Raw genomic sequence first — 27,307 nt, 5'->3', positions numbered from 1 at the left:
GCGGCCAGGGCCGGGCCGGGCGGCGGCGCCGGCCGAGGACAAGCGCTGGTCATCAGCGAGCCCGAGCACAGCAAGGAGCGCATCGTGAGAGCCGCCGGGGCCCGGGGGGAGGCTGCCCGGGGGCCAGCCCTCTTGGGTTGCAGGGTGTCCGAGACCCCTGGGTTGCAGGGTGCACAAGCCCCTTTGGGTTGCAGGGTGTCTGACACCCCTAGGTTGCAGGGTGCACAAGCCCCTTTGGGTTGCAGGGTGTCTGACACCCCTAGGTTGCAGGGTGCACAAGCCCCTTTGGGTTGCAGGGTGTCCGACACCCCTGGGTTGCAGGGTGCACAAGCCCCTTTGGGCACCTGAGCCCCTTTGGGTTGCAGGGTGTCCGACACCCCTGGGTTGCAGGGTGCACAAGCCCCTTTGGGCACCTGAGCCCCTTTGGGTTGCAGGGTGTCCGACACCCCTGGGTTGCAGGGTGCACAAGCCCCTTTGGGCACCTGAGCCCCTTTGGGTTGCAGGGTGTCCGAGACCTCTAGGTTGCAAAGTGCCCGAGCCCCTTGGGTTGCCAGAAGAAGGGTGGCTGACCTCCGGAGGGGTCTTGCCTTCCTCCCCTTCCCTTTGCTTTCTTTGCTTTTTCCTCTGTGCGCGCGCGCATGGGGCATTTTTGGCTTGGGCAGCGTTCGGCGCCCCCGTGGGGATGTGTAGGCATCAAGGAGGGCTGGCAGCGGTGGTGGCTTGAGGGTTGTTGGGGCTGTGGGGAAGAGAGGCGTTTGGGGATAGAAACGCCTCCTTGCAAAAAAACCCCCAAATTTATTGCCCCTTCCCCTATAAAATGTGGGGCCTCTAAAGTGTGGGGAGGTTTCCCGGCTTGCCCTCCCTTAAGGCCGCTACTGCTGGGAGGGTGGGATGGGAGGCCGATGGGCAAGGAGGATGGAGAGGATGGGAGGCCGCTTGTGTCTCTTGGAAGCATGTTAGCCAGCCCCTCGCTCCCCCAAAAGCAGCGGAGATGCCAACCCGAGCTGCCCCAGAGCTGCCCACCTGATGGGGTCTTGGCATGGAAATGCCCCCCCCCAGGGCTGCAGCTCCCGGCTGCAACTGGGGCTCGCTAGGCTGAATCCGGTTGCAGCCCCGAGCCTCTGGGCACCCCTGTCCTAAAAGAAGGGGTGCATGGCAGCAAGCCGGCGGGGCCCTCGGAGGAGGGAGCATCCTGGTCCTTTGGGGACAACCTTTTGCCTCCCAAAAGGAACCAAATGCGGGTCTCCGGAGTGGTGCAGGGAGCAGGTTTCTCTTGCAGACTCGGCCTCTTTATATAGAGAAATCTTTGCAGGCCAGCTGGGACTTCCCCCCCAGGCAGGACTACATTTGGCCGGGGGTTGCGGGGTGCCCGATCCTTTTACTACCCAGGTTAGCAGGAGTTGGCCTTCTAGCCCAGGATCTTCCCCGCCTCTCCGTTTTTGGAGGTTTGCCTTGCATTTGTCCCACTGCTACAGCAGGGGAAATAAATCTGGGGGGCGGCCGCCCCTTTGCTGTTTGCCCCCAGCTTGCCTGAGCACCTGGCGAGGAGCACACCTGAAAACCGATAACCTTGCCATGAAAGGGGGCCGTAGCCGTTTGCTCATAGATGGCACCTTAATTTTTACCCAGAAAGGATACCTGTTATTTTTATTTTAATAGCTGCAAGTTTTCAGCGCAGGTGCTCCGTAAACACAGGATGGAGCAGCCCTTTGGCACCCACAAAGTAGGCAGCGGTCTGCTTGATTTGCTGTCCCCGCTCCTGGGCTTTTGTGCGCCTGAGGGCAGTGCAGAAATGGGGAGAGCATCTCTCTGCCCTGCACAGAGCAGGGGGGCAAGCTCTGCCAGGCTTCCCCTGAGGGAGAGCTGGCCTGGGAGGTGGGGGGGGGGGGGTCCCTGCCAGGGCAGGGCTGGGGCTGTGCATTGTCTGAGGGGACTGGCGTTGCTCAGGGCTTTGAGGTTCCCGCCTTGTTTCTGGGAGCCCAGGGAGGGAAGAGGCAGGGGCAGGCGGCGCGCATGCGCAGTGCCGCCCCTTGGCCCCGGGACGTGGGGAAGCCCTGCTCCTCCTGCAGGGGTCAGGCCGGCAGGGCGCATGCGCGCCGCGTGCAAGGGAAGCCCGGCTGCCAGGGGGAGGCCCGTAGTGCGCATGCTCCGTGGGAGCTGGGGGAAGCCCAGCTGGTGGCATAGGGCAGGCTGCTGCAGAAGTGGGCATGCTGCTGGGCTCTCAATTAGCTTAGTCAATGCTCTTGCCTCTCCTACCCATGAGCAGAGAGGGGGTGTAGGAAGCATGCACTGGATTGCATCCCCCCCTCCAGCCAGGCTAGGACCAAGATCAAGGCAGTTGCATGGCTGAGATTGGGCTGATCTGCATTGCCAGGGGTGGGGATGAGCAGGCTGCAACCCTGCTTCCCCCCCGCAGAGAGCGTAGAAGCTGAGGTCCAGGTCTGCCCATGTCTGCTGCCGTTTGAGGGCTACACAGGCTCCACTTGCAGGGACCCAGGGCTGGAGACTTGAGTCCAGCAAGTGAGAGAGGTCCTAGGGAGCAGCAAGATGAAGGCTGATTTGAATAATGTGGATGCGGTTGCTTAGCTCTGCGATGCAAGCAACTGGGCAGTTCCTGTTTTAGTGACTGCAAAGGGGGTTTTTGGGTTTTTTTTGCATTTGAACTGAATCCTGCATCCCCTTGGGACCTTTATGGAAACAGGTCTGCCAAGAGGCAGTTAGCGGACTTTGAACAGAGGACTTGGTCGTGTCCCAGCTCTTAGCATCTCTGTGATGATGTTTCCCTACTTAGGGCCCCGATTTCAGCGACTGGCTTTGGAGCTAGGGGGGCGGGGGGCCAGCTGGATGCCCATTTTGTGGCCGTGCAGACAGGTCAGAAGGACTCGGTAGTGGCAGAAGCATGAGTGATGGCAAGATGAGTGGATTGGGTTTTGCTTGTTTTCTCTCTCTCATTTCTTTACTTCTCTCATTTCTTGGAGTCTCCAACCAGCAGAGACTCCCCATGCCTGGAGAAGGGTGACTGCTCCCAAAAGCTTGCCAAGGACTTTTCCCCAACTACTCAGTTGGTCTAATAAAGATCTCGCATCTACCCAAAGAGCCTCGCCTGCCTAGGAGTTTAAAAAGTATTTGTTTGCCTACTAGCTTTTTCCCCCCTCCTTGTCAAAGGGAGGCATGTAGCAGCCTGGGGGATTCGTACCTTGTTGCAGACGGCCGTAAATCTCCGATAGTCTTCTATAAGGAGATTTAAAACTGTCCCTGGTCTAAGCTGGTGAGGTTTCTGTTGAGACTGACAAGTTTGGAGAGCAGGGGCCTGGCATCTCCTGGTGCTTAGCACATCAGAAAGCCTGCCCTACAATGTCCACAGCTATTGCAAAGGCCAAGTTTTAATATTGAGTCCTTAAGTTGATTTTTTTTTATTATTATTATTTTTTTCCCCCAGTGCTAGCTGCAGTCTGACTTCATTCAGTCTAACTCGTAGATTAAGTCGGCTTTCCCTGTTTGCCTTGAGGATACGCGATAAGAAACTTGGAGCTTACAAACAGAGCTCAGAAAAATGCTTTGTTTTTCGTTCCTTTGAAGTAGAAGTTGCTTCTGCCGTGGCGTGGGTTGGACGGTTTTTGTTCCCCGCTGTACGGGACTTGGAAGGGGAGAGACCTCCCGTACTGACCTGCTTTGCCAGTAAGGTCCAAGTTCGGCTGTTACCTGCCCGTGTCGATGGTTGAGCTCTGCTCGCGTTGCTGAAACCTGCTGTAATGTTCCCCTCTTTTGACTCAAGTCACGTTGGTCACCTACTGGGAACGCACGCTTAATTGCACGTAGCACGCTTGCACGGTGCTTTGTGCACCGATTGCCGTCGGAGGGTTCCTAGACTCTGGGTTTACCAAGATCTACGACGGGAGACGGCTTTAAACCCTATTTATTGACTTCCACCTGTAGGTCTTCTTGATAGCTGATGGCAATACTATATTCCTTAATGGACAGATACCTTGAACCTTGTGCAAAAGATGCAGCCTCCTAAACGAGTCTGTTAAAAGGTTGAGCGTCAGCCTTTTGAGGATCCTCTTTCCCTTGAGACACAATTCCACAGTAATTTTAGCCTAGAAATCCCATTTTGCTGATTGAAGATGGTCCGGTAATTTTTTTTTTTTCTCCTTTCCTTCCATCCCATTTATCTTGCCTCAAATTACACGTTGGAGGGTGTAAGCAGGCAGCAAAGCTTCGAAGAAGGTACTTAACGATCGTGCAAGCTGACTTGGGGGTTAAATAGATCTACAGAGCGGTCTTTTACAACGACCAGGATAAACCACTTGCTTTCAGGGACGCTGGACTTTTTTTTTTTTTTTTCTCAATGAGTTGAATGTTTTTGTCTCCTTTGCCGCATTGATACACGCGCGCTATGAGTATTGTACAGCGTTGCGTTATCCTGCACGGCAAGGGAAGCGAACAGACCGAACGCTTGTGTCATCCCTGCTTTTATTAACTTTTAAAATGTCTGATCTGCTAAACCGGCATATCAGTTGGCTCAGAGAAGTCCCCCCCACGCCACGTCCACGGTCCTTGGAGAATTGCTAAACTCCAGACTGTATCTTGTGACTGATTTATACCTGAAGGAGAGCCAGTCGTACAAAAAAACCCCTCCGGGATGCCAGACTAAGCTGGTATTGTTATCCTGGCTTGTTTTCCTTTCCACAAAGAAATCCTCGAAGAATGTTTCAATAAATCTCCAGGATCTTTATCATAATGCCGCCGGCTGCAGTTAGTACCACATCTTATATTAAAAATGTGCAGACAGGACTCTTATAGCCCTGCTTCGAAGGTATCTGCCACGAGTCCTCTGGCGTGTCTGGAATCGAGCATCTCTCTGACAAAATGCTGGGTGACATCATTGCTATATGTGGTCCTTGCGTCCGTCGACTGAAATGGCTCATCCTATGGGAAGCAGCTGGCAGAAAGTGGCAAGCGTGTGTGTTGCTCCGTTTGCTGATCCTTTAGATGAAACGTGACCTGGTAGGAGCAAAACCAGTTGCACCAGTAGAGATGCTTACCTCCATAAGTGTTTTCTGTTGCTTAAGACAACTGCTTGGACAGAACAAGAGGTGCAGCATAGGTGGTGGTTGGTGCTACAAGAAACAAAAAGTTTGACCCAGGAGGTAAAGGAACGGAGGAATCCGGGCTTGGCCTTAAGTAATCGGAGCACGAAAGTCTCGGCTTTCTAATCTCTCTGGGAAGGCCTCTTTAAATATATTAAGTGGAGTTTAAGCAGGTTTCTTATCAGATTCTCGGGCCGTTTCTCTTCCCTTTCTTTTCATCCTAACCACAACGTCTGCCTACAGCAAACTCTTCCCCCACCAAAGTGCAACCGTTACAGTCTCTGGGTTGTTGGTAGGACCTGGACTAGTAGCTTTGAACTGCGTGCTTGGGAGCAAACCAAATAAAAATGCAATTCTCTAGGCCTTGTAAAATTTAAATTAAAATGAACCAGCTGTAGTTTGAAGCAACCTCTGTGCTAGGTTGGGGTTTTTTTGGTCACTTAAAGATGAGAATGGCTTCCTCTTGGGGTCTTTTTTTCCACCCCTATCTTTGCCTGTAAACACAGCTGGGTTTAAGGAGTTCAGTATCCAAGTTGCATTGTGCTGCGAGTGTAGCTGAGTGTCTAAATCCCTTGGGGTTGTTTAAAAATCCCAACCATGTGCTTTAGTGAAAGCTTTAGCGTTTGTATCCCCAGTCCTCTGGGTGTTAAACCTCCTTAGCACAGATGAGTTCAGCTCTCAGTGGTAGCACCTACATGTCTGTGACCTGCACGTGGGTAGCTTTGCGTGGAGGAGAGTGCTGGTTTTGCCTCGAGTTCTCCATCTCATGTAACTTCGGAGCCACACGCTCGGGACATAAGAGCTGCATCTTTCGAGGGCGCTGAGCACGTGCATCTTCCACTGATGTCGGCTGGAACCGGGTGCATCCGCCAGCGAGCAAATCGGGCTCGTCATTTCACAGCCGATGAAGCTATTAATATCTGAACGTTTAGATCTGAGAATCTCTGATCGCCGTGTGCACGACTGGTTGAGAATAAGTGACTCTGTTTAAAAAAAAATATGGTTTCCATGCCTATGGCTGGCAGGAATTGGGGCATTGGCACCGTGTTTATTGGGCAATGCTGGAGCGGCCGTGAGTGCCGAATGGATAGTGGTCATCGGTGGAAAGCCGTGCTTTGGCAGGGGAAGAGGTTGTGGGTGGCGGGAGAAGTCTCCTGGCCAGGTGGAAGGTTTGAACACGGTGCAGGCTAAGCCCTGATGTCTTTAGCACTGAGCTTAAGCAGCAATAAGATAGGGCTACCCCTTTCCTTTTATGTATATCCAGAGGCCAATTTGATATGAAGTATCCCCTCTGAGTGCTCGTGACTCCAATCTGCAAATACTGGTACAAGCAGGGAGGCTTTGTAAAACAGGCTTGCCTGGTACTGATTTTATTTTCAGCAGATTTCCAAAAGAAAAATCAGAGTTTGAGCAATAAATAATTGACTTAACTGCTGGGTTGCAAGCAACAGTGGTGTTAAATGCAATGCATCCCTCCATGGTTACCTCTAAATGAGCAGGAGCCCTATTAACAGCCTCTCTCGGTCCATGCCATCCTCCTCTCCCTGCGAGTACGGGTGGCTGCACATCTGTCGCCATCCCCGTTTCCCTCTCCTGCCTTCGGAGCTGATGCGTTTCTTTTGCACTTTGCAGAAACTCGAAGGGTCCAAGTGCAAGGGGCAGCTTTTGATATTTGGAGCAACCAACTGGGACCTGATTGGCCGTAAAGAAGTGCCTAAGCAGCAAGGTAGGAGACACTAAGTCGTGGACATGTTTGGACTACGGAGGATAAAATGCTAGTATTACTATTGAAGGTGTGGTGCCCATCTTTACGGTCGCTTCCTCTGTACCAGTAGCATTTAGTCTCTCTCAAAGTCTTTTCCCTAGGGGAGATGTGTAAGCCTCCAGAATGGACCGTGAAGTCTTCAATCAACCTTTTGCTGATTAGTCAAGTGACCTGCAAAGGCATTAAACTAGAAAACCTGTTGCCAGGAGGAGAATCGGGGTGTTGTCTAAGCTAGCATCTGACTGAGATCTGTGTGCTGATATGGGGGTTTTTAAGAGCAAGTTAGGCGAACACTTGGCTGGGGTGGGGTGGGGTGGGGTGGCTTAGTCGGGGATGAGCTTGCCTTGAGCAACGGGGCTGGACTGAATGATGCAAGGGCCCGTCCAACCCAGCTTTTCTGTGCTTCTGCAGCTCCATGAAGCCATTAAATTAATAAGTAATAGGAAAAACCTTTTTCACTAGGAGGGTGGTGAAGCACTGGAACGGGTCACCCAGAGCGGTGGTGGACTTTCCATCCTTGGAGGTTTTTAAGGCCTGGCTAGACAAACCCTTGGCTGGGATGATGTAGCTGGGGATGGTCCTGAGCAAGGGATTGGACTAGATGTGACCTGAGGTCCTTCCCAACCCAAATTTTCTGTGATTAACTGCCATGAGCCAACAGCGTCCCAGCATTGCTCACGTGAAATCGGGTGCCATCCACAGCAGTTTCCACTTCATCTCGCACGGTGGTCCTTGTAGGGGGCTCGCTCAGAGGGAAGTTTGCTACCAATGTCCCTTCCTTGGAGATCTCCTGATTTGGCTTTGATACGGTCCAGCCAAGGTTCGCAGCCCGAGATAAAAAGGCTGTTGCTTGTGTGGGGCAAGATGATGCTCTGGGTTGTTTCATGTTTTGAGTGGCTAGTAATTAATGCTGCTGAGGTTCAGGTTCAAAGGCAAAGTTCAGAGAATACAGACCCAGTTTAATGCATGTTCCCTCCTTGTGCGCTCCACACCAGCATGCCCTTGGGTTTTTTTCCGCCTTTTCCAGGATAGTATTGCTGCATAGAAACCTGGTCCAGGACAGAGGGGTGCATTCATACCACGTAGTTAGGAAAGGGGTGTTTCTGTTGCACGTGTGTGTCTTCCAATTTCTTCAGTGAAGCTTTTCTTGGCAGCAAGTTTGCCTGAACTCGGTACTGGATGTATATTGCGGGGTCTTTTATAAAGTTGATAAATATGCAGGCGTTACAGCCGAGTCTGCAAAACTTTCAGCAGTTCAAGATCTCTACAGTCACAGCCCTCTCCTGTTATCCAAGGAGTGCTTTGAAGCAAACTGTACCCCATGTCCACTCTTTGCAGAGCACTTCTACGATAATTAATTGTTAGATCGTCTTGAGGGTGTAAAACCTGTTGTCTCATTGCCTGAAGATATTGCTTTCTAGGTGTCTGTATTTGCACGGCTTCTATATAAAGAGACCAGAGCGTAGCAAATCATTGACCCCATTTGGTTTCTCCATTTAACTTTTGCCGTGTGCGTTGCACACGCCTCTAGGAAAGCCGTACAAGTGATCACCTAGAACTTAATCTATATATTTCATTGCTGCCTATTGAGCTGGTATAGTTGTAGGAGAAGAGAAATGCTCTTCAATGCTTCCAAACAGCAAGCAGATTAAATGGGACTAAGTTTTAACTATCCTAATTTTTGACTACCCAGAACAAAGTTTGTAATATTTTAGCAACCAAAATGTTTTACGCTGGGGGGGGGGGAAAAGTGTTCTTTCTTAAATGCACCAAGTACTCCACTATGTAATCTAGTAGATGGAGAGGAGGCCACATTTTCTCTGAAAAGGAGGGCTGTAGGTCCAATATTCCTACGGATGACCTAATTTTCACAGTTGTTTAGCCCCCCCATGCCAGCTTGGAGGCTGCGTGTTACCAAAATATGTCCTTCAAAGCCTTGCTGTGGCGTTCTGTTGCTGGATCACGTGAAAATAGTCACCCCCTCCGCCAGCCTTGACAACCTCTCTGTTATCATGAGGTTCCTCCTTATCTGAATCCATACAGTGCTCCCTTTGTTCCATCTCTGCTTAAAAGACAAGCTGCACCTATTGTGTTCAGCCCAGTCATCTACAAGTTTACAAAGGAAAGAGGCATTTCTGGTGGTGGAAAGTGTAAAACGGTTGAGAAAGGGAGGGTTTTCTTCCAAAAGTGGAACAACATTTCTAATCCTTGGGGTGAAGACTGGCCTGATCAGATCAGGGGAAGTTTGGGCTAATGGGTAGGACTTGATTTTTCCGTCTTGGAAGACCTTGGGTGCAGGCAGCGTCTGCTCTGCCACAGACTTCCTGTTGGGCCATGGGCAAATCACTCGGTCTCTTAGTGGTGTTCTCCCCATATCACAGATGCGGAGACTAAGGCACAGGCTCGCAACTTTTTTGAGAACAAATCCTTTGGAGATTTTGAGGTGCTGAAACGCTCTGGTAACAGGGGCCGTATAAGTACTACCCATAGCTGCATACTGATGAAATGTGGTGACATTTGATAGGAGGCAGAGCCCGGAGGATTAGCCCTTCCAATAATGGCTTGGACAGTGCAAGCTCTGTTTCAAAAAATGGACTGTTTAACCTAACGTTGAACCAGGCTGCGACTGTTTTACGGTCTTTATAGAGTGGGGATCGACCTCTAACAATAGGTTACGTGACAACGCCGTTGAGCAAGGTGACTGCTTTGAATAGGCTCAAGACCATTAATCGCAGCTAAAAGCCTATATATAATGTGCCTTGTCTCACCGCTGATTCCTGAAGACCCGTGCGGCTTACATTATGGATTTGGAGCATTGAATTGAGTTAAACCAGTGACTCTGCCCTTTTGTACTATGGGAGAGGCTCCAGCCATGATTGCAGCCCCCTTTTTGCTGGGCATAAAGACACCTAATTGGAGACATGTCTGTCCTGGAGAGCTGTGATCTCAACAGAGGAGAGAAACGGAGGCACTAAGAAGTGAGGTGACACTTGAGGGCTGTAGCCAGTACTTGGCCTTGCCTGTCTCGGCACGGTTGCCTCCATTTCAGTGAGGACAGTTCATGCTGGAATAGGCAGAAACATCTGCATTTCAAACCATACCAGGAGAGCATTAAAAACCACAGATCGGCTCCGTCCTGGCAGCAGTGCTAGTAACCCGAGCAGCAACAACGCCCCTCTTAACTTCTCTAAAATAGATGAGTGCTGCCTGATTTCTGATGGGGGAGAGAAGCATGCCCCCACCTTGGCATGTCTCTCTCCTGACCCTGCCCATTGCTCCATGTGTCTAGCTGCACCATCCCATGGGTAAATGATGCCTTCCCATAATTAACCTTTTTCTTTCATAAAAAAAAGTGCTTGCCTCGGCAATCTGTCAGGCATTCAATATTTGCAGTTTAAAACAAGCAGACTGCAACAGTGGCAGCTGCCAGTGATTCAAAGGACCACCTTCTAGGAAAACCCCTTAGGGGGTTGTCTGTGTTGCAGAGTTTGCATGCTAAGGAAGCCCCATTTTTATTTATTTTTTTTTAAAAAAGCAAGTTCGGAGGAACTCGAGCTCTCTCCTGGTTCTCTCTCAACTAACGAGATAATTCTCCCAACACCTTTATGATGCGGTGAAGCATTAAACGCGCAGAATCCAAGATCAGCACTTAATCTAAATCATATGGCTTCATCACCGGCTATGGTGCCTACACGTGGCAGACCCCCAGGTCCCTGCCCGGAAGGACTTGCCTCCCAAAATCCTGATGGAAGGTAACTAGAACAAATCGGATTTTAATACATGGAGTAGCATGCATCTGTCACCAGGCTGGCGGTAGGGAGAGTCAAGTGGAAGCACCTGTTCATGCTCATTGCAATCTGCAGGACTTCCTTGAGCCTTTGCAGGACCAGACCCTCCATCCCTCTATGCCTGTGTGCTTGTCCGGGCACATAAACTCGGACGATGTTTGAGATCGCAACTGGGTGCGGTGAAGCTAAACTTGCCAATAATTCTGCATGTCGTCTGAAGCCCCTGGGTGGAGGCACTGCCTTATAGTCCCATTGTACATAAGGGGCCAAAAGAGGCGTGATGGATTGAGTGACTCTCCTTAAGTCAATTAGCAGGTCACAATTTTAGAGCCTCGCTACAGGGCTGTGATCAAAGCCACTTAAGTAGGATGCAGGTAATTGCAAGAGTGCCTCTAATGGGAATCTCTGTGAGGCTATTCTTCCTCTCTGTAAATGAAGTGAATGCTTCATCACTTTGTCAGGGTGCCTGTAATTGCTGCGACCGCTTTGTTGGGTAGGGTCTCACTTTTTTTTTTTTTTTTGTCTAATTAAGCTGTCAATAGCAATCAGAGGTGTTAACGTGACTCCTGAATGTCACCTTTCTCCTGCAGCTCTTTCTCTCCACCTGTCTCATGTTGACAGCCAAGGAAAATCCCGTCTGGCCTCCTGTATCCATCTGAGTTTTCGGAGGCTGGGGGTGAACCATGGAAGCTGCATTGGCTTTATACAGTTACAAGTACATGAAATACAACCCGGCATTGCTGAATGAAGCAAGTTGCCTGAAAAGTGATGACGACCCCAAGTTTTGGATGGTCCGGGCTAATGCAGACAAAGCTAGGTCACCAGCGATAGACCTGCTAAACAGTTGATGCAAAACATCATTTGAAGTGATGATCTTAATGAATGTATTGCTGCCTCTTGTGGGTTTTTTTTTTTTTTTTATTAAAACCGTCTGTTCTCTTTGCAGCTGCTTACCGTAATCTGGGCCAGAACCTGTGGGGGCCGCACAGGTATGGGTGCCTCTCAGGGATTCAGGTACGGACCGTGGTTTCGGGACCATGCGCAGCTCACAGCCTCCTCATCACCACAGAGGGCAAGCTGTGGAGCTGGGGTGAGTAGCTGGCACGAGCGAGGCTTTTTAAGTCTCTGCCGGGATGTGAATTAGCTCAAGACGCCGGGTAGCGAGGACAAGGAGCTCAGTGGGCTCCTGCCTGGCTCTGCATTAGAGCACGGTCCTAAGGCGATAGGTTTTCACAGAAGTGATGAAAACGTAAATCATTGCAAATTAGTTCCCAGCACGCTATATGGCTTTTGCCCTAGTTCTGACGGGACGCATGGAACTAATTTGTACGTCCCCACGCCAAGTCAGCTAATCTCTTTTGATTTCTCTTAGGAGAACCATATGTAGCGTGGGGTCCCAGGAGCTGAAACAGAGCTGGGTAGGGTGGATTGGGTCTGTCGCAAAGACGTTTCGATGCTTCCCGTTATAGGCTGTGAATCGGACGGATTATCGTTCTGATGCTACGCCAGTGTTTCTCACCCTCTTCCATATTGTGGCTCTCGTGTTACAGCTGAAAAGTTTCAGGGCCATTCTCATTTACTGGAGGATAAAAGACACTCGCGGCCCTCTGGAGCTGTTCCAGTCCCCAATGGTGGTACCCATGCAGTAGTTACCATCAACCTGCAAAAGTGGTTCCTGGAAGGAACAAATCTTGTATCTCAGCGTTATAGGGAAAGCAGTGGGGGAAATGAAGGGGTTTCACAGCCTCTGCAGCAGTTTCTTCCTTTTTCGATCGGAGGGCATCACCTGTTTACCCGTGGTACGTGTGTGTGTCTGTGCTTCTCTGTAGGGCGTAATGAGAAAGGGCAGCTGGGACACGGAGATACCAAGAGAGTGGATGCTCCCAAACTCATCGAAGTTCTCAGCAGCGAGGTGATTGTGTTGGCAGCTTGTGGACGAAACCACACGCTCGCTCTGACGGGTATGGAAGATGCTTGGAAAGAGAAACGGGTGTTTGAACGATTGCTTTCTCCCTTGCAGAGTTGGGCAGGGAACCAGCGCATCAGAGATCCTGCTTCTAGCTGGGGAAAGACGGGGCTTTAATCTACCGCTGGGGTCGCATGGAGCGTTTCTTTTGGCGACAAATCCTGGCCTCGCTGAAGTCCGTGGGAGTTTTGTCTCAAGGGGGTCAAAATTTCACCCCGACTCTCTTTGAGGCTAAGAACAACTGATATTTTGCCCCTGGAGGGTGGAGAATGCCTTGGCTTTTTTAAGATGTGCTTGGACGGGCATTGATTCGAAGGGAGTCCTTGACCAAAGGTGAAAAGGGAAATCTTCAAGGAAATGTGTGCCACCCGTGAGTCCCCTCTCTTCCACCACTTCTGCAGCACTCGTGACTGGCACAGAGAGGATCATGTTGGCTATTGTGTTTAGAGAGTCAGAAATGGCCACCATGGTCACTTCTTGAGACCGTGTCTTGGATAGCTATGCCACAAAATGTTGATTATGCCACCAGTTTGCTAATTGCTTTTTCTGCCATGGTCACTTCCTCCCGAACTGTTCGACGTGGGGAGTGTTAAAACTCTTATTTGCAATAGACTTTTTTTCTTGTGTCCTGGTGTATTAGAACAAGCATCTCTACCCTGTGTTAATGATTTTTTTTTTTTCCCCAGCACCTCTGTAATAAGTGAGCTGTAGCCTTTTCCCTTCTTCACTCCCTCTTCCGTTGTGTTCCAGAGACTGGCTCGGTATTTGCATTTGGAGAGAACAAGATGGGACAGCTTGGCCTTGGTAACCAGACAGATGCAGTTCCCAGCCCCACTCAGGTAATTGTGACCCTTTCCCATGAGCTTCCTCTTGCAAAAAGGGCAGAGAGACATTTATTTAGCTACTGCACAAGTCGCCATATCCAGCATAACCGTATTAAAGCCAAGCTCAGGATGAGATGCTTTGTATGGTGGAAAGCAACTGTGGTCCTTGTTGGTCAAGCCAGGACTGTCCCAGTTCAGCGGATACTTTGATCCCCATTATAGCATCATATTGTGGGTCTTCACAAGCCCTTGGGCAGGTTCTTCAATTCCCATAGCTCAGAGTCAAAAACAAGGGCTAAAGCAGTTGGTTGTCATCTGAACCATTTCTGTTGGTTTTCTGCTGACAAAACGGATAAGGGGTTCCCAATGCCAGCCTGGATATCAAATAAAATTGACCTCGGCTTTAAAGTCAGCGTTTAGCATTTGGTTCCCTTATAGGCTCATGTTGGAAACAACAGGAGCAGTGGGGTAGTACAAGATTTCCTCGGCGCCTGAAGCAGACAGAGGGAAGGAGGGGAAGTGGAAGTTTGTCCTGGGAGAAGTCTTAGCTTCTCTCTTCATCTCCTTCCTTTATGTATTTTTTGGTTTCTTTATTGAATTGACTATTTCTTCTTTTTTTTTTTTTTCTTTTGTTCCCCGATCTTAGGGCATATTAAGATAGGGAATTTTTCAGCTAGGCTCACAGAGTTATGCTTGCCAGACTGCTGCTGTGTGTGTGCAAATAGTGCTCAACAGAGACACCCGTGCACAATTAGGCACACGTTTCTCACACAACAGCCACTCCCTCTCTGGCCTTACACTCCTCGTGCTCCGGGGAAATCTATCTAATGCCTCTAAAAAGTGAAGTTGGGAACAAAAATTCATAAGCTAGAAACCAAGGACTGACACGGATATTGGTTTTATGGCTCATTATAAACCTCCCTGATCCCTGAATTCTCCCCACACGTGAAAGGTGAGAAAAGACCTTTCTCCCTTTTCACAGGCCCTGATTTCCCAGTAACCAGGTTCTTGTCTGCTAATTGGTGGTGTGTTACCCCTGGGGATTTCTCTCCCCACCCTCTTCTAGCGGTTTTTTACTGTGCTGTGTTGGCTCTCGCTGCTTAGAGCTGAAGGGTGCCTTGCATTTGAAAGGTTGTCTGACTATTCCAATTGTAGGGTTGGTCCGATAAAAGCTAACCCCTGAAGAAATCCTTGCTCTTGCATAAAACATCCAGGTTATTTCGTAGGCGGTAGGGGATTTACATGTGCATAGCTAAAAGCAGCTGTGTTCCCTGTGAAAGCCTAGCCATGCATTTGCCCTGTGAGCTGGGCAGTGTTCCCCGGCTGTCTGGAATCGCACAAGAGTCGCTCTGTTTCATCCTCTATTTTCAAATGCTGCTCTTGTCTCCTTCCCTTGCAGATAATGTACAACGGGCAGCCAATTACCAAAATGGCCTGTGGGGCTGAATTCAGCATGATAATGGACTGCAAAGGAAACCTCTATTCCTTTGGGTGCCCTGAATATGGACAGCTGGGTATGGTGGTATATTTTTAAAGGTCTATGTAGTTTTAATATGACAGCAGGCTTTCAATCCAGCCCGAGGCTGCGACCAGGTTCATCGTAGACTGGTGCATTGGTGTAATCAAGGCTATAATGGTAATATGCATCTTATCTCCATCCCCTTCCAGGAGGGGAAGATGGTCTGATGTTAAAAGCGCAGGAATCTGGCTTCAAAACTCTGCTTTGTTGCGTGAGCTGCAGGGGAGGCTGTGCCTCAGTTTCTCCCTCTGCGGCTTGTGAGTGCTTCCTCGGCGATGCACTGTATCAGTGGCCGTGAAGTGCTCTGGGGGGGTGTTTTTTGAGCTGAAAGGGGCAGAGAAATCCAACACTATAGCAATAAAATGGAAGGGAAAGCCGCTGTCCCTTGAGTGTCCATAAACACTCGGCATTTTGAATGCTAGAATGCGTAATACGCTGCCTGCCGGTTTTCTGTGGCTCTGACAATGATGCGCCACTGTGAATCCCGGCAGTGCCTTGAATTATTCATGAATGGCACTTTGTCTCGGAGGTTAATGTCTCGTGGCTGTGATCTCTGGAACGGGGAGTGCCCGCGCTTTGCTGCCACGGAGGCTTTTTTGCACAGGCTGAGCCGCTGCTGGGGTATCTGCGTGCTTGGAGGGGGGCGAAGGAGGGCAGGGAGCCGGCCTGGCAGGTCCGTGTCGGGAAGCGCAGCTTGCATGGGTCAGACTGCAGGCTGTCTTTTAGGGAGAGTGGGCCGAAAAAGGGTGAAATACTTTTGCCAGGAAAAGGTATTACAAAAATATTGTTTTCCTTGCAAAAGAGTGAAAGGAGTAGGGGCGGGGGATCTCCAGAACGGCACATAAGGAGGATCCTTCCTTTGCACTTCCCCTTTAGTTAGAATAGCATCTCTGCAGGCTGGGACTGTCCTTCTGTTCGGTATTTAAACAGCGCCCAGTACAATGGGACTGCAGTTTGTGAATGGAGATCTCTGGCCATTGGCACTACCGCGCTCTATGAAAGATGGCACTGGTTGCGTGTGACAAGTATAGCAAGCTTTGCTCTTCAGGAGGGGTATACGCTCTGACTCGGACAAGCTTACTGATTTGGGATGGGGATGGTCATCACTTGCGTGCTGTGCCAGGGTTATTCGTTCCACTCAGAATCGCATCTCCTTTTAGCATCCTATCTGTTTCCCCTGTTGCAGGACACAACTCCGACGGGAAGTTCATTGCCCGCGCTCAGAGGATAGAGTACGACTGCGAGCTGGTGCCGCGGCGCGTCGCCATCTTCATTGAGAAGACAAAAGACGGGCAGATCCTTCCTGTCCCCAACGTGGTCGTGCGAGATGTAGCTTGTGGCGCCAACCACACAGTAAGGATGAGATTCACTCTGTAGCACGGGTGGGGGATCTACCCGTCGTCCTGGCCAGTGGTAGCCCTCGAGCACCTGCTGGGTCTTGACTTGATGAGCTCCCTCTCGACTTGCTATGTAGTTAAACTGTCCTGAGTGGCTGGCAGTCAAGTGGCCTTTTTCACAAATGAGATGTTACTCGTGCTGGATTCTCGTTGGTGACAGAGCCACGCTGAAAGTTCTTCTCTGGTCCCAGGTATCCAGGTTGTAGCATATTGGTCTAGATGAAAAAGCAATCGGGACTCTTAGTAGAGAGATTTTTTTATTAGACCAGCAACATTTTTGCAAAAAAAATCTTTCGTTGCAAGCTTTTGGGTACAAACACCCTTCATCAGGCATTGGAGAAAAGATTGTAAAAGTTCTGGGTAGAAATGAAAGTTCATATTTCATAGGATTTTGCAGAGGAGTCAAGGGATGGAAAACTCCTCTGGGCAGTCCGTTCATAGCTGGTATGAAGTCTCAGCTCCTGTGAGGATCTGTGATGATGCAAATTACCTTGAAACCAAGGCAGGGGCAGTGTCTCAGGTTGTCACAGTTGCTTCCTGCTCTCTGGTTGCAGGAGTTCAAGGGGGACAAAATTTCAGTTTGTCCCCAACTCTAAAAAGAAGTAAAATGAGATCCATTTAAAACCCTTTTATCCCTTATTTCCATCAGCCTAGACAAAAAGTCCCTCCACTCTAGCCAGTCATCGCACAAGGCTGTACACTGTTTGAAAGCCTGGAGAACATATTGCAGAGGGTTGAGCCTAAGACTTGTGATGCCCATTGAAACTTTCCAAGGGACAATTGCATTCAGCAACTGTTTTTTTTTATTTGTTTCAGACTTGGGTAGTTCATTTGTCAGCAGGCTGGGGCAAGTCGCAGATCATCAGCTGCCGCAGGCCTGCGATAGCTGCAGCCATGTTCATCTTCTGTATCTCTCTGCTGTGCTTAGGTGTCGCATCCAGTGTGTGTGTGATCACATTGGGACTCTTTATTTGCACTGGGTGTGTCTTAATCCCATAGGATTAAACCATTAATGTGAAGGTTTTGAAATGCATCATTATGGATGCAAGCAAAACCCTTCACTCCAAGATGACTGACCCTACAGGCAGGAGCAGCGGGGATTATAAAGCACATCATGGAAGGAAACGTGTGTGGCCCACAGGATGCTAGCAGAGTAATAGCCTCTCTTCCAGTTACTGGTAATGAGGGGTTTCTTCTGACTGCTGCTGCCCTGTGACTTAACTCCCTTAGTCTTGGAGGTCAAGTCCTGCAAAGCAGCTGTATTGTTGTGGAAATGCACCACGCAGGGGCCTGGTGCAAATGCCAGGCACTGCCTCTCTCTGCATGGATTAGCATCAAGGCCTGGGCAGGAATCCTTTGGGGGTGGGAGGAGTTCCCTCCTGCCATTTTTAATCAATATTGAAGTATGCAGTTGACAGAATTACCAGGCTGTCTCGAGACAAAGCCCTCTTTGCTTCTGGCTTTATTGCCGTGGCAGGGAGAGAGAGAAGACGTGCAACTCCACAGTTAAGATAAGAGTGGCAGAATGTGCTGGCAGGAAAAAATGAGTTGAATTGTCTTTTTAATGCACCATTTCAGCAGATCTGGAATAAGCATCAGTTGATTTCTGTGCCTTGAATACTGCTTCGATCCATAGGGCAGGACTACTGGTCCGTTCCATGAGCACCGGGGATTCCTCTTCCTATGCCTTTTAACTCAAAACCGTGTTGCCCCCTCTTCCCCCACAGCTTGTTTTAGACTCCCAGAAGCGCGTCTTCTCCTGGGGCTTTGGCGGGTATGGCCGGCTGGGCCATGCCGAGCAGAAGGATGAGATGGTGCCAAGGCTGGTCAAGCTCTTCGACTTCCCGGGGCGTGGGGCAGCTCAGATCTACGCTGGATATACCTGCTCCTTTGCTGTCAGCGAAACGGGTCAGTTGAGCCATCTTGGTGCTAAGACCCTCCTGGCATGAAGCTGTCATTCAGCCCAAAGCCTCTTGTCTATTTGGGATCCACCTCTCAGGGGCAGGCGTTGAGAACTCGCCTGCGTTTTCCCGGTATCTTTAAAACAACCTGGATTATGTTAGCCAGCCCCGTCTGCCTCATTGCTACAGATCTAAGCTGTTGACTTTCTTAAACCATCTCTTATTTTCTATCATATCCTTGAATGGTGATTCAAAAAGACTTCTGCGTTGGAGTCTCTCAAGTCTGACGTGGGTGCATGTGTTTGCTCTGTCTTGCAGGTGGCCTCTTTTTCTGGGGGGCCACAAACACGTCCCGCGAGTCGACCATGTACCCCAAAGCTGTGCAAGATCTCTGCGGCTGGAAAATCCGCAGCTTGGCCTGTGGGTAAGTGACGGCTCCGGTCGTAGGAGCCGGGGGGACAGAGAACCCTTCTCTGCTTTGGCTTGCCTGGATGGTATTAGCAGTGGTGTCGTTGCACACATCTCCACGTTCAAAGGGCCCTGCCAATAGGACAGTGGCCTGTTGCACACCTGGCGTGTAAGAAACCGCTCCTAGAATGAGACTAGCCTCCAGAAAGTTGAGTCGGTCATCTTGAGTTGAGTCTCGCTCTACTTGGCAGAGACTGGCAGTGCGGTTGAATATTTTTTTTCTGACTCTGCGTAAGGGGAAAAGCTGCTGGCTGTTCTCAAAAGCAAGAGAGGAGGGCAGGCAGCCTGGAGGCCTGGTTAAAGCAGGACGGGTGAGGAAATGGCCTGGGATACATGAGTGCTTGAATGAAAATAAAGCCCTGTTATTGCTCAGTGCCCCTTGTTGAGAGAGGTTCGGAGAGCCCATCGCAAGATGGCTGGAGTGTGGGGGTTGATGAAACTTGGACGGGAGAAGAAACTCAGGGTCACAAATCAAACCTGTCTAATGGTTTCTCAGTTAAATCAGCAAATTGTAACACCTCGTCTCTAAAGCTGGTTGTAGCTCTTCATCCTCACCTGTGGGCATCTGTGCTTTGAGGATGCTTAGTGGATTTAATAGCTACTTTGCTTGTATATAATGGGAGCTGTTGGAGCAGCTTGGGTATGAAAAGGTAGTAATTCTACCCCTCCACGCACCCTTCAGGAATCTTTTCCACTCCCTTCCCTCCACTAACCTCTCCACCCTCTCCTGGTATCTGGCCCCTTGTCTCACACCTCTTCTCTTTGTGTCCTCTCTCAAATTGCAGGCTCTTTAAAAGGTATTCCCCACCCTGTTTGGAAAGCCCTTTGTAAATAGACCGCAGCTGGTTTTGCTAGGATGCAACCCTGGAACCACACGCAAAAAGCTTGGATCTTTATGGTCTGACTTTAGGATTCCCTTCTCCCACTCCCCACCCAGCTACCTTTGTGCCTTTTTCTTTTGTTGCTAGAAGTAATGTCTGCTATAGCATTGTTATCTGAAGGAGCTTCCTAGGTGACTCACTCAAATCCCTGACAAAGGGGTGGTTGTGTTTGATAGACATGGTAAGGGAAACCCTTTAAAAAAAATCTAATAACATTGGTTTTTAATGCAACCTCTCCTTGATGTTCAGTGAACGGTTTCAGTGCTGTTCGGACAATAGTTGGTTACCAATGAATGACAAGGGTGATCTGTTTTTAAGCCTTGATCTTGCAATCTGATCTGTATGGATGGGCTCCTGAGTTCACTGGGTCTCTGCCGGGGTTCACATCCTCCAACATTTGGAAAGCAGGGACCACGGTGCAAGCCTTCAAAAACTAAAACTACTAAGGGCAGTTCTTTTCTGGTGCCATCTGACATGGGAAAGGCAGCGCAGGCTGGTTGGCTGCCAGGGGAGGACATGCAGACAGACCGTGTAGCAGTAACAGCTCATGTACCTGTTGCAGGAAGAGCAGTATTATTGTGGCTGCAGATGAGAGCACAATCAGCTGGGGTCCATCTCCAACCTTCGGTGAACTGGTAAGGACTTACTCAGAAACCCCAGCACCGCTGGCACAGTACCAGGGACATTAGATTACCAGCAGATTGCAAAGTTGCGGCTTTTTATTTTTAACCCAGACTTGCTGTAAGCCTGTGGTCTCGAAGCGACTGGGAAGGGAGTGTTCGACTGACATTTGTTTCATTTAATTTAGCTACAAGAGGGCTTCTTTTTTTTTTTTATCTGTAGCATGTGTTAAATGCTAAGTCCAGAAAATGCAATGATCAGATTCCTGTTATGCAAGAGGGGAAAAAAAGACCACCCAAACAAACCCTTCTGCACACCCATTGTGTGTGTACCTGCTCTCTCGGTATACTCTTCTCCCAAAGAAAATGGGTGAAATGCTCTTAGTCTGGAAGATGGGGAATTTGTGTGAGAGGCAAGTGTGGGTGCCCCCACTACAGATTTAATTGAGTGCTGCGCCCACGTCCAAGTGAGCTTCACAAAGAGCTGGAAAGGCTCAGCATTGCCTTCTGCCTCTGGGAGGTGAGTGACTTCATACTAATGCACCTTCTTGTGTCTAATTACTGAACATTTTATCTCACCACAAATGTTTGGACTCACAGTTAACAGTCCATTTATCGTGGTCCTTAAGAGCTATTAGACCATGAGGTGGTGTGACGCAGCCCACAGCAAAGAGCTATCTCGGATAGGCACCATTTTCTCCTGGAAATCCTAGCATTTTACTCGAGGCGTCTGTAAATTTTATGTTGGTCTCAAAACTGCTTTTTGATGCAACTTGTAGAATGATACTGCCCCAATCTGTCTCTCCTTAAATTGCTGCAACGTTTGATTACTCCTGTGAGCTTTTCCTGTGCTGCCTTGCTGTTTGCCGCCTCAAGGGCCCTAGCTGACTGTGGTGGAGCGGTAACGAGTCTTGGTTCCTCACAGTCTGGCCCGCAGGCTGCTTGCAAGTCCAACGGGTTTCTTTATATGCACATTTTTATTGCATTTCCCATGCATTCAGGTGGAGCAGTGTATTGGCTTGTTCGGTGTTGAATGAATAGATGTGTAAGACTCTGCAAGAAGACCAGTAACATTTGCAGAACTTCAGGGTCCAGAAGATTTTTTTTTTTTGTTGTTCTTCTTCTGGACTTTAGGAATTTTTGTTGGGTTTTGGGGGGGATTTTTTGGGGTTTTTTTAATTGCTCGTTCTTCCCAAGTCTCTGCTGGCCTTGCTTACAGGCAGTTCTGCCCACGAGAGTCACTCACCTCCATGCCTTTCCTTTCCACGGAGCTACACCAGAAGCCAGTGCAAATCACAGGAGCGAGCTATAAATAACACAGTCCAGGTCCTTGGAACATGGCAAGTCTGTGATTTTTTTTTTTTGATTTTTTTTATTTTTCCCGGGTGATCTGACAAGTGTCCCTCTGCATTTTGCTTTATCAGGGCTACGGGGACCATAAACCCAAGTCCTCTACTGCAGCTCAAGAGGTGAAAACCCTAGATGGGATTTACACAGAGCAGGTGAGAGGAGACCAGCCAATGCAAATGGTAGCGATTTGGGACTGCGGTGTGGGAGGCTTGCTTCAGATCTCCTGAGAGCCTTGTCCTGTTAAGAGTCTCGTTCCTCATTGTAACTTTGCATCGTGGGGGTTAGATTCCTGGGTAAGCCCCAGACATTGGGCTATGGGATTTTTTTTTTTTTGTATGCAAAAGACACCAGCAAGCGTGGGAGGGCACCCTGCCTACATGTCCCATGGATGCTGGAAGGCGCTGGTATGCAGAAGCTTCCCGAGATGACACGGCTCTGAGTGCTGTGTAGGAATAGAGCTGGTTCAGACAGAGTTGCTTCTGGATGGGGCGACGGGGATGAAGCTCAGCCTTCATCAGCAACGAATGAAGTCGCAATGGGGAATGAAAACCTCGCGGGGTAAAAGACAGGCGTCTTAACATCCATCAATCAACTCCTCTTAAACCAGCACATAAATAGACCAGACCCTGACACACTACCCCTCCTGGTGATATCTGAGCTGGACGACTCTATCTATTCTAATTGTCACCATGGCGCCTGCAATATAGTGTATTCGTCGTCTCCAGCTGCAAGCTTCCTATGAAAGGCAGACGATAGGGGTGGGACAGACAGTTTTCTGCTTGATGCTGGTCCTTGCACATTATTCCTCTCCTGATGCAGTTTTTGTGGGGGGGTTTTTAAGAAGCTGCGGATCAGAACAAATTAATTTAGGATTATTCTAATCCCTTGCTGTTATCTAGCACTTCGCAGCAATAGGACTCAGAACACATTACAAAGCCAGCCGGTAGCATGATCCCCATCTTTACACGGGGAAAGCTGAGGGACGGAGGGGGAAGGGGACCCGTCGGGGCAGTGGCAGAGCTGGGACGAGAGCCCAGGTCTGGGTGACTCTGGCGCAGCATCGAGCTGCCTCTCGGCTTGGAAACTTGTCCAGCTGACGGGGAGCAATGGAAACCTTGCATCATGCTTCGGGAGGCAAAATGCTGAATTAATTCTGTCTTGCTAGGTGGCCATGGGCTATGCCCACTCTCTGGTGATAGCCCGAGATGAAAACGAAGCGGAGAAAGAGAAGCTAAGGAAGCTGCCGGAGTACACCCCGCGCACCGTCTGACGAGGCCAGGGACCTGCGCGCTTACCGAGGCAGCTCTCCTTTCCGATGTGCACTGGGACGCAACGTTGTACGAAGAGATTACAGACCGACATCGAGACCAGACCGATGTGTTTTGTTAGACTTCCCGAGGTTCAGTTTTATAAGCGATTTCAGTTTTAACTACCTGTTACTGTAAGATTTAATTTTTTTTCCCAAAGTGGTTTTTTTTTTTTGTTTGTTTCTTTTAAATGTTTAAAATATTTGCTTGTCGCTCACAAGTTCCCATTCCGATGCAAATGGCAGGACCTTTTGGCATATATGTTAGTTAGACCACTTATTTTTGGCTAGCGGTAGAACAGTACCTGGCATGGGAGAAGGTCCAACGTGGTGCTTGTTGTATTTAACGGAGGAAAATCCCTGTTGTGAGCCAAGAGCTCAAGGGGTAGATTTTTCCCAAAGGCACAAATGCCACCTTACACCTCCCCACCAAGGGAAATTCAGCACCAAAAACCCAGCTGTGCCCACGGGAATCTACCCCCGAGGCTCTGGGACCACTTCTCTGGTGAACGGGGGAGACCCGAAAGTTGGCTTGAAGAGCGCGCTCTAGAAATAAGCTTCCACTTTCATTTTATTTTTTAAGATGGTGGCCTCCCTTGTATTTCCAGGGGGTTGCCGGAGAAAAAGAGTGTATAAATCACAGGACTGACTCCTGCCTGTTCTTGGCTTTCTCATTTCACCTATTGAAACAAGCACCCTTTTTGTGCTATCTGATTCTTCCGTCCCCTTCCCTACAAGTTTAAAACCCAGTTCGCCTGATTAAGACAACTGTGGGTCAACATTTTCAAAGGTGGCCCTGTGGTTTGGATGCCTTAATTTACAGGTACCCAACAGAGACGTGTTGGACCCGCTCTTCCTGAGGTGCTGAGACTTGGCGCCTCTGGCATATCAAGCTATGCAGGTGTCAGGTTGGCCACCACAACAAGCCAGGGTTTGCTTTTAAACACGATGTCACTAATGAGTTTCCCCGAGTGCGGATTCACGACAGGGTGAGGCTTTAACAGCAGCTTGCTGCCACATGGCTCAAGTCTCCAGAAATGAGTCCAGGTGAAGACCCCTCTTATAACCCCCTTGAATTTGGCAGCGAGGGGGGTGAAGTCTAGATTTAAACACTTTCTGGCTCCACAAGTGCAAAGTTGAACCCCTGCCCGCATCTTTGCAGTGTCCAGGCTTCGGGCAGCTGAGAAGTTAGTGTTAGTCGGCCCCTTTTTCCGTCGCAGCCTGCACTCCTTCCCCTTAAATTTCAACAAATCTTTTTTTCCAGAAGAGCTTCCACCGTTTTTGACCAGTACTTGCAGGGAGATCTCAATTTATCTTCACGGCTTTGGGGGTTATTGCCTCCTCCTGACTCGTGAACCCTGTCCATCCAGTCAAACCCAGTTCCTCCAGACTGGAGGTTGGGCAGGTTCGGGTCACTCTCTGCTGGTGTCGCTGGAGAAAACTCTGTCGACATCAATGTACATCGGTGCCGCTCCATCAGGAGGGCATCTCTGCGCTTGTCTTTTGTCCAGCTGTTGAAACCAATTGGCTTTTCTGGCAGAGATGCTAAGAGTCCATGGACAGCTCTCCCCAGGAATGGTGATCCGATATCTGCCAAAAGTTCCTCCTATGCCGATGCTCTGCGCTGTGCTGGAGAAACAAGGTGCCTTTTTGCAGAGCGCTCTGCTCTATCTCTCCACACACACACACACACACGAAGATGGTTTTTCCTTTCTCGTTGCACTGATTTCTAGAGGCAACATTTTGCTGACATGCTGTTACGTGGCGGTTCTGGGATTCTTGCAGTACTTATTGAAAGTTTTTTTTTTTTTTTCAATTTTTATTTTTCATTGCATTGTGTTAAGAGTTTAAAAACTCCTCGAACATGGAGAGCAGCCGGATGGAAAAGTCCCGCAGTTGGATCTTTGCGCTGTTCTAACTTTTAGCTGTCGGCCTTCCCCACTTGCAAGATCAGTGGCCTCCGTCTTGTCCATAAAAAGATCTTTCCACCCTCTTCTTCTGCAGTTAGTCGCTTAGTTTTAATAGGAGTCTTTAAATTGACTTCAATAGAGATCAGACTTGGGGGGGAAAATTCCTTGAGAGGTGGGATAGTCCTCGATATACCAATTATCTAGTCACCTGCCTGGTCTCCAGATGGTCAGGGTTGAACGGTAGCATCAGAAGACCAAGGAAATGGAAGTGACCCTTTTTTATACCAGGAGCATGTGTGTGCAGCTGTTCTACCACGTTCAATCCTAAATCTTTCCATAATGCACAACTTATGTTGAGTAGCTGATCTGAGGCATCTAGAATTTATCATGCTTCGGGTTGTATTTTTTTTGGCTTTCTAATATCTTCCAGAAGCACCGAGTTCCTGCACTTCCACTTGAAAAATTAGTGTCTCGGTCATTTAGCACATCATCAAACGGGGCGCTCATGTCTCGCATGGGACGGCCCAGGTCAGAAGGCCTAAAAGAAAAAAGCTGAGAGAGATTTCTTCTGAGAGTTTGCTGAACTCCAGACTCGCCTAAGCCTGTTCGCCAAGTTACAGTTAGGACCCGTCTTGTCACTTTATTTTTTCTCTCTCCGGTTTGTAGTGGGGAAATGCATGAACTCCAGAGTAAGCATCTCCTGGCAGACTCTGCGGTTCACGCTGGGGGCCGTTCCCGGATGTCTGACCGGAGTGGATGGAGGTTTTGCCTTGTAACCTCGTGACAAAATAGCAAACTTCAGCACTGGGATTTGTAACTCTGGCCTTTCTGGGACTAGGTGACTGCAGGTGTTAGAAGCTGAGTTTCACCTAAAGTATAGTAGGTGTGGGCTTGTTTAGTCCTTTTCTCTAACCATCAAAATCCATCCGGGAGATGGTTTGGAGAAAATAGCAAAACATAAAATTGCCCCCCAAATTGCAAACCCAAAGGGAGCCGTCCCTTTGAATGCAATCCTGGGCTCATTACAAGTTAAACGATACTTAGGTCCTCATTAACTTTTCCCCCTCAGCTGCCTTCTCCTTGTTCTGACAGTGTGAAAGTGAAGGAGGGCCTCAGAAAAAGGGTCTTGGAACAATTTTTTTTAATTTTAGACAAGATGAAAGGTTCCTGGTTTAGTGCTGTAATTGTCTTCTCATGTTTTTTATATTTCTTGGAGTAAATGTTTAAATAAACGACGTCATTGTGTACACCCCTCGGCTTTCTGGTCTCTGAGCACAAGCTGGACCTGTGCTCTGCATTCGTGCGATGGGCTTGTCGCCTTTGCTCTCCTAAGTGAGCTTACCATGCGTGCTGGGTCTTTGGAGACTGCTGTTCTTGGGGCTCAGTCGCTGTGATATGGGGAGGTTCTGCATTTGCAGGGTTATTTATCCTGAAATGGATGGGGAGGGTTTTTTGGGGGCGGGGGTTGCCACCTTGCTCTCAACCCCACTTAAAATTAAAACTTTGCTCCTTGGTTCAACTACGGCTCCTAAGAAACGGTGTCTTTAAAAAAAATCAAATCGGTGTTGTCAGATTTGAGGGAGAATCAGGAATGCATCCAAAAAGGGGATTCCACGAACTTGACTGTGAATCTCACCCGCTTACCCTTTGCATTGCAAGAGGTGACTGTATAAATGGGATTGCCTGCTTGTATCGGTGATTTCCACATCCACCTAGCTCGGTATGCAAGGGGGAAGCGGAGGTTGCAGGGTAATTGCCATCCCTGCAAACTCGGACTCTGAGAGGCAAACTGGGTCTTCCCTGTCCTAAGCCCTGTAGTCTGACGAGTTGCATTTCCTCCTTTTTAAGGGATGATACCTAAAGCAGAGCAGCACTACCTTCTCTCGGGCCCCATTCACACGAGAACATGCGTCTAGTGAAACATGCTGCTTTTTCCACTTAATACCCCTGCACTTTCTCCTGGACCCCACAAATCAGACTTGTTCCAGGTAGAAAACATGGTGAGTGCAGCCGACCAGAGATGGCTTTTTATGCAGGGAAACTAGGGTGTAAAAAATTAAGTGCTATTTATGCACAGCTTAAAAACAAATGCCTGGATTTAACCCTTGGGAGTGATACTGCCATCTGCATGGCGGGGGACTCTTCAGTGCTATTGCACATTGTAAGAAGCTCAAGGGAATGACTTTAGATGCATCCCTGTGACCCAGTGTGTTCCCCAACAGCCTGCTACAGCACTTCCCTATGGAGGCTTCATTAAAATAGCACTTGAGCAGTCAAGATGCTGCAAACAATTCCCTTTCCAGACTCTTCCCACCTCTCAGTTTTAGGATTATGAAGTTATAGTTTCAGAGTAGTTTCATAGTTTCTAGGGTCCGAAGGGACCTGAACAGATCATCAAGTCCAACCCCCCCGCCCTGGGCAGCAGCGAGTGCTGGGACCATAATACCCCAGCCAGATATCTATCCAACCTCCTCTTGAAGACCCCCAAGGTAGGGGAGAGCACAGATCATGGTATGGCTTCA

The 27,307-nt window shown here is 49.2% G+C and overlaps 1 protein-coding gene across 5 annotated transcripts; it reads left to right on the top strand.

The window, feature by feature from the left end:
• The first annotated feature begins 65 nt into the window (after positions 1–65).
• RCC2 (regulator of chromosome condensation 2) lies at positions 66–26,032 on the top strand. Of its 5 annotated transcripts, none has more exons than XM_025216805.1 (12): positions 66–84; positions 6,723–6,816; positions 11,234–11,733; positions 12,473–12,604; positions 13,360–13,448; positions 14,833–14,947; positions 16,139–16,305; positions 18,077–18,257; positions 18,569–18,674; positions 20,162–20,234; positions 21,644–21,721; positions 22,735–26,032. In XM_025216805.1, the coding sequence occupies exons 3-12, from the start codon at positions 11,526–11,528 to the stop codon at positions 22,837–22,839; spliced, it is 1,254 nt and encodes a 417-aa protein (XP_025072590.1). In that variant the 5' UTR covers positions 66–84; positions 6,723–6,816; positions 11,234–11,525; the 3' UTR covers positions 22,840–26,032. The 5 variants fall into 5 exon arrangements, with proteins under 5 accessions (XP_025072590.1, XP_025072585.1, XP_025072586.1 ...); XM_025216801.1 differs by lacking the exon at positions 66–84 and adding an exon at positions 10,391–10,607; XM_025216802.1 differs by lacking the exon at positions 66–84 and adding an exon at positions 10,395–10,607 and having other exon boundaries at positions 6,748–6,816.
• The last annotated feature ends 1,275 nt before the right edge of the window (positions 26,033–27,307 follow it).

Source organism: Alligator sinensis, unplaced genomic scaffold (genome assembly GCF_000455745.1).
Source record: "Alligator sinensis unplaced genomic scaffold, ASM45574v1 scaffold1782_1, whole genome shotgun sequence".
Lineage (NCBI taxonomy): Eukaryota > Metazoa > Chordata > Crocodylia > Alligatoridae > Alligator > Alligator sinensis.
The sequence above is the reverse complement of the archived record's forward strand: the minus strand, read 5'-3'. Positions and strand labels throughout refer to the sequence as shown.

Bases quoted from the DNA above. Each gene is read 5' to 3' on its own strand.
- RCC2 (XM_025216800.1), top strand. From the start codon at position 6,582: ATGAGCAGGAGCCCTATTAACAGCCTCTCTCGGTCCATGCCATCCTCC. The intron at 6,817-11,589 runs GTAGGAGACACT...TTCTCTTTGCAG, and splicing joins AGAAGTGCCTAAGCAGCAAG to CTGCTTACCGTAATCTGGGC. The intron at 16,306-18,076 runs GTAAGGATGAGA...CTTCCCCCACAG, and splicing joins CTTGTGGCGCCAACCACACA to CTTGTTTTAGACTCCCAGAA.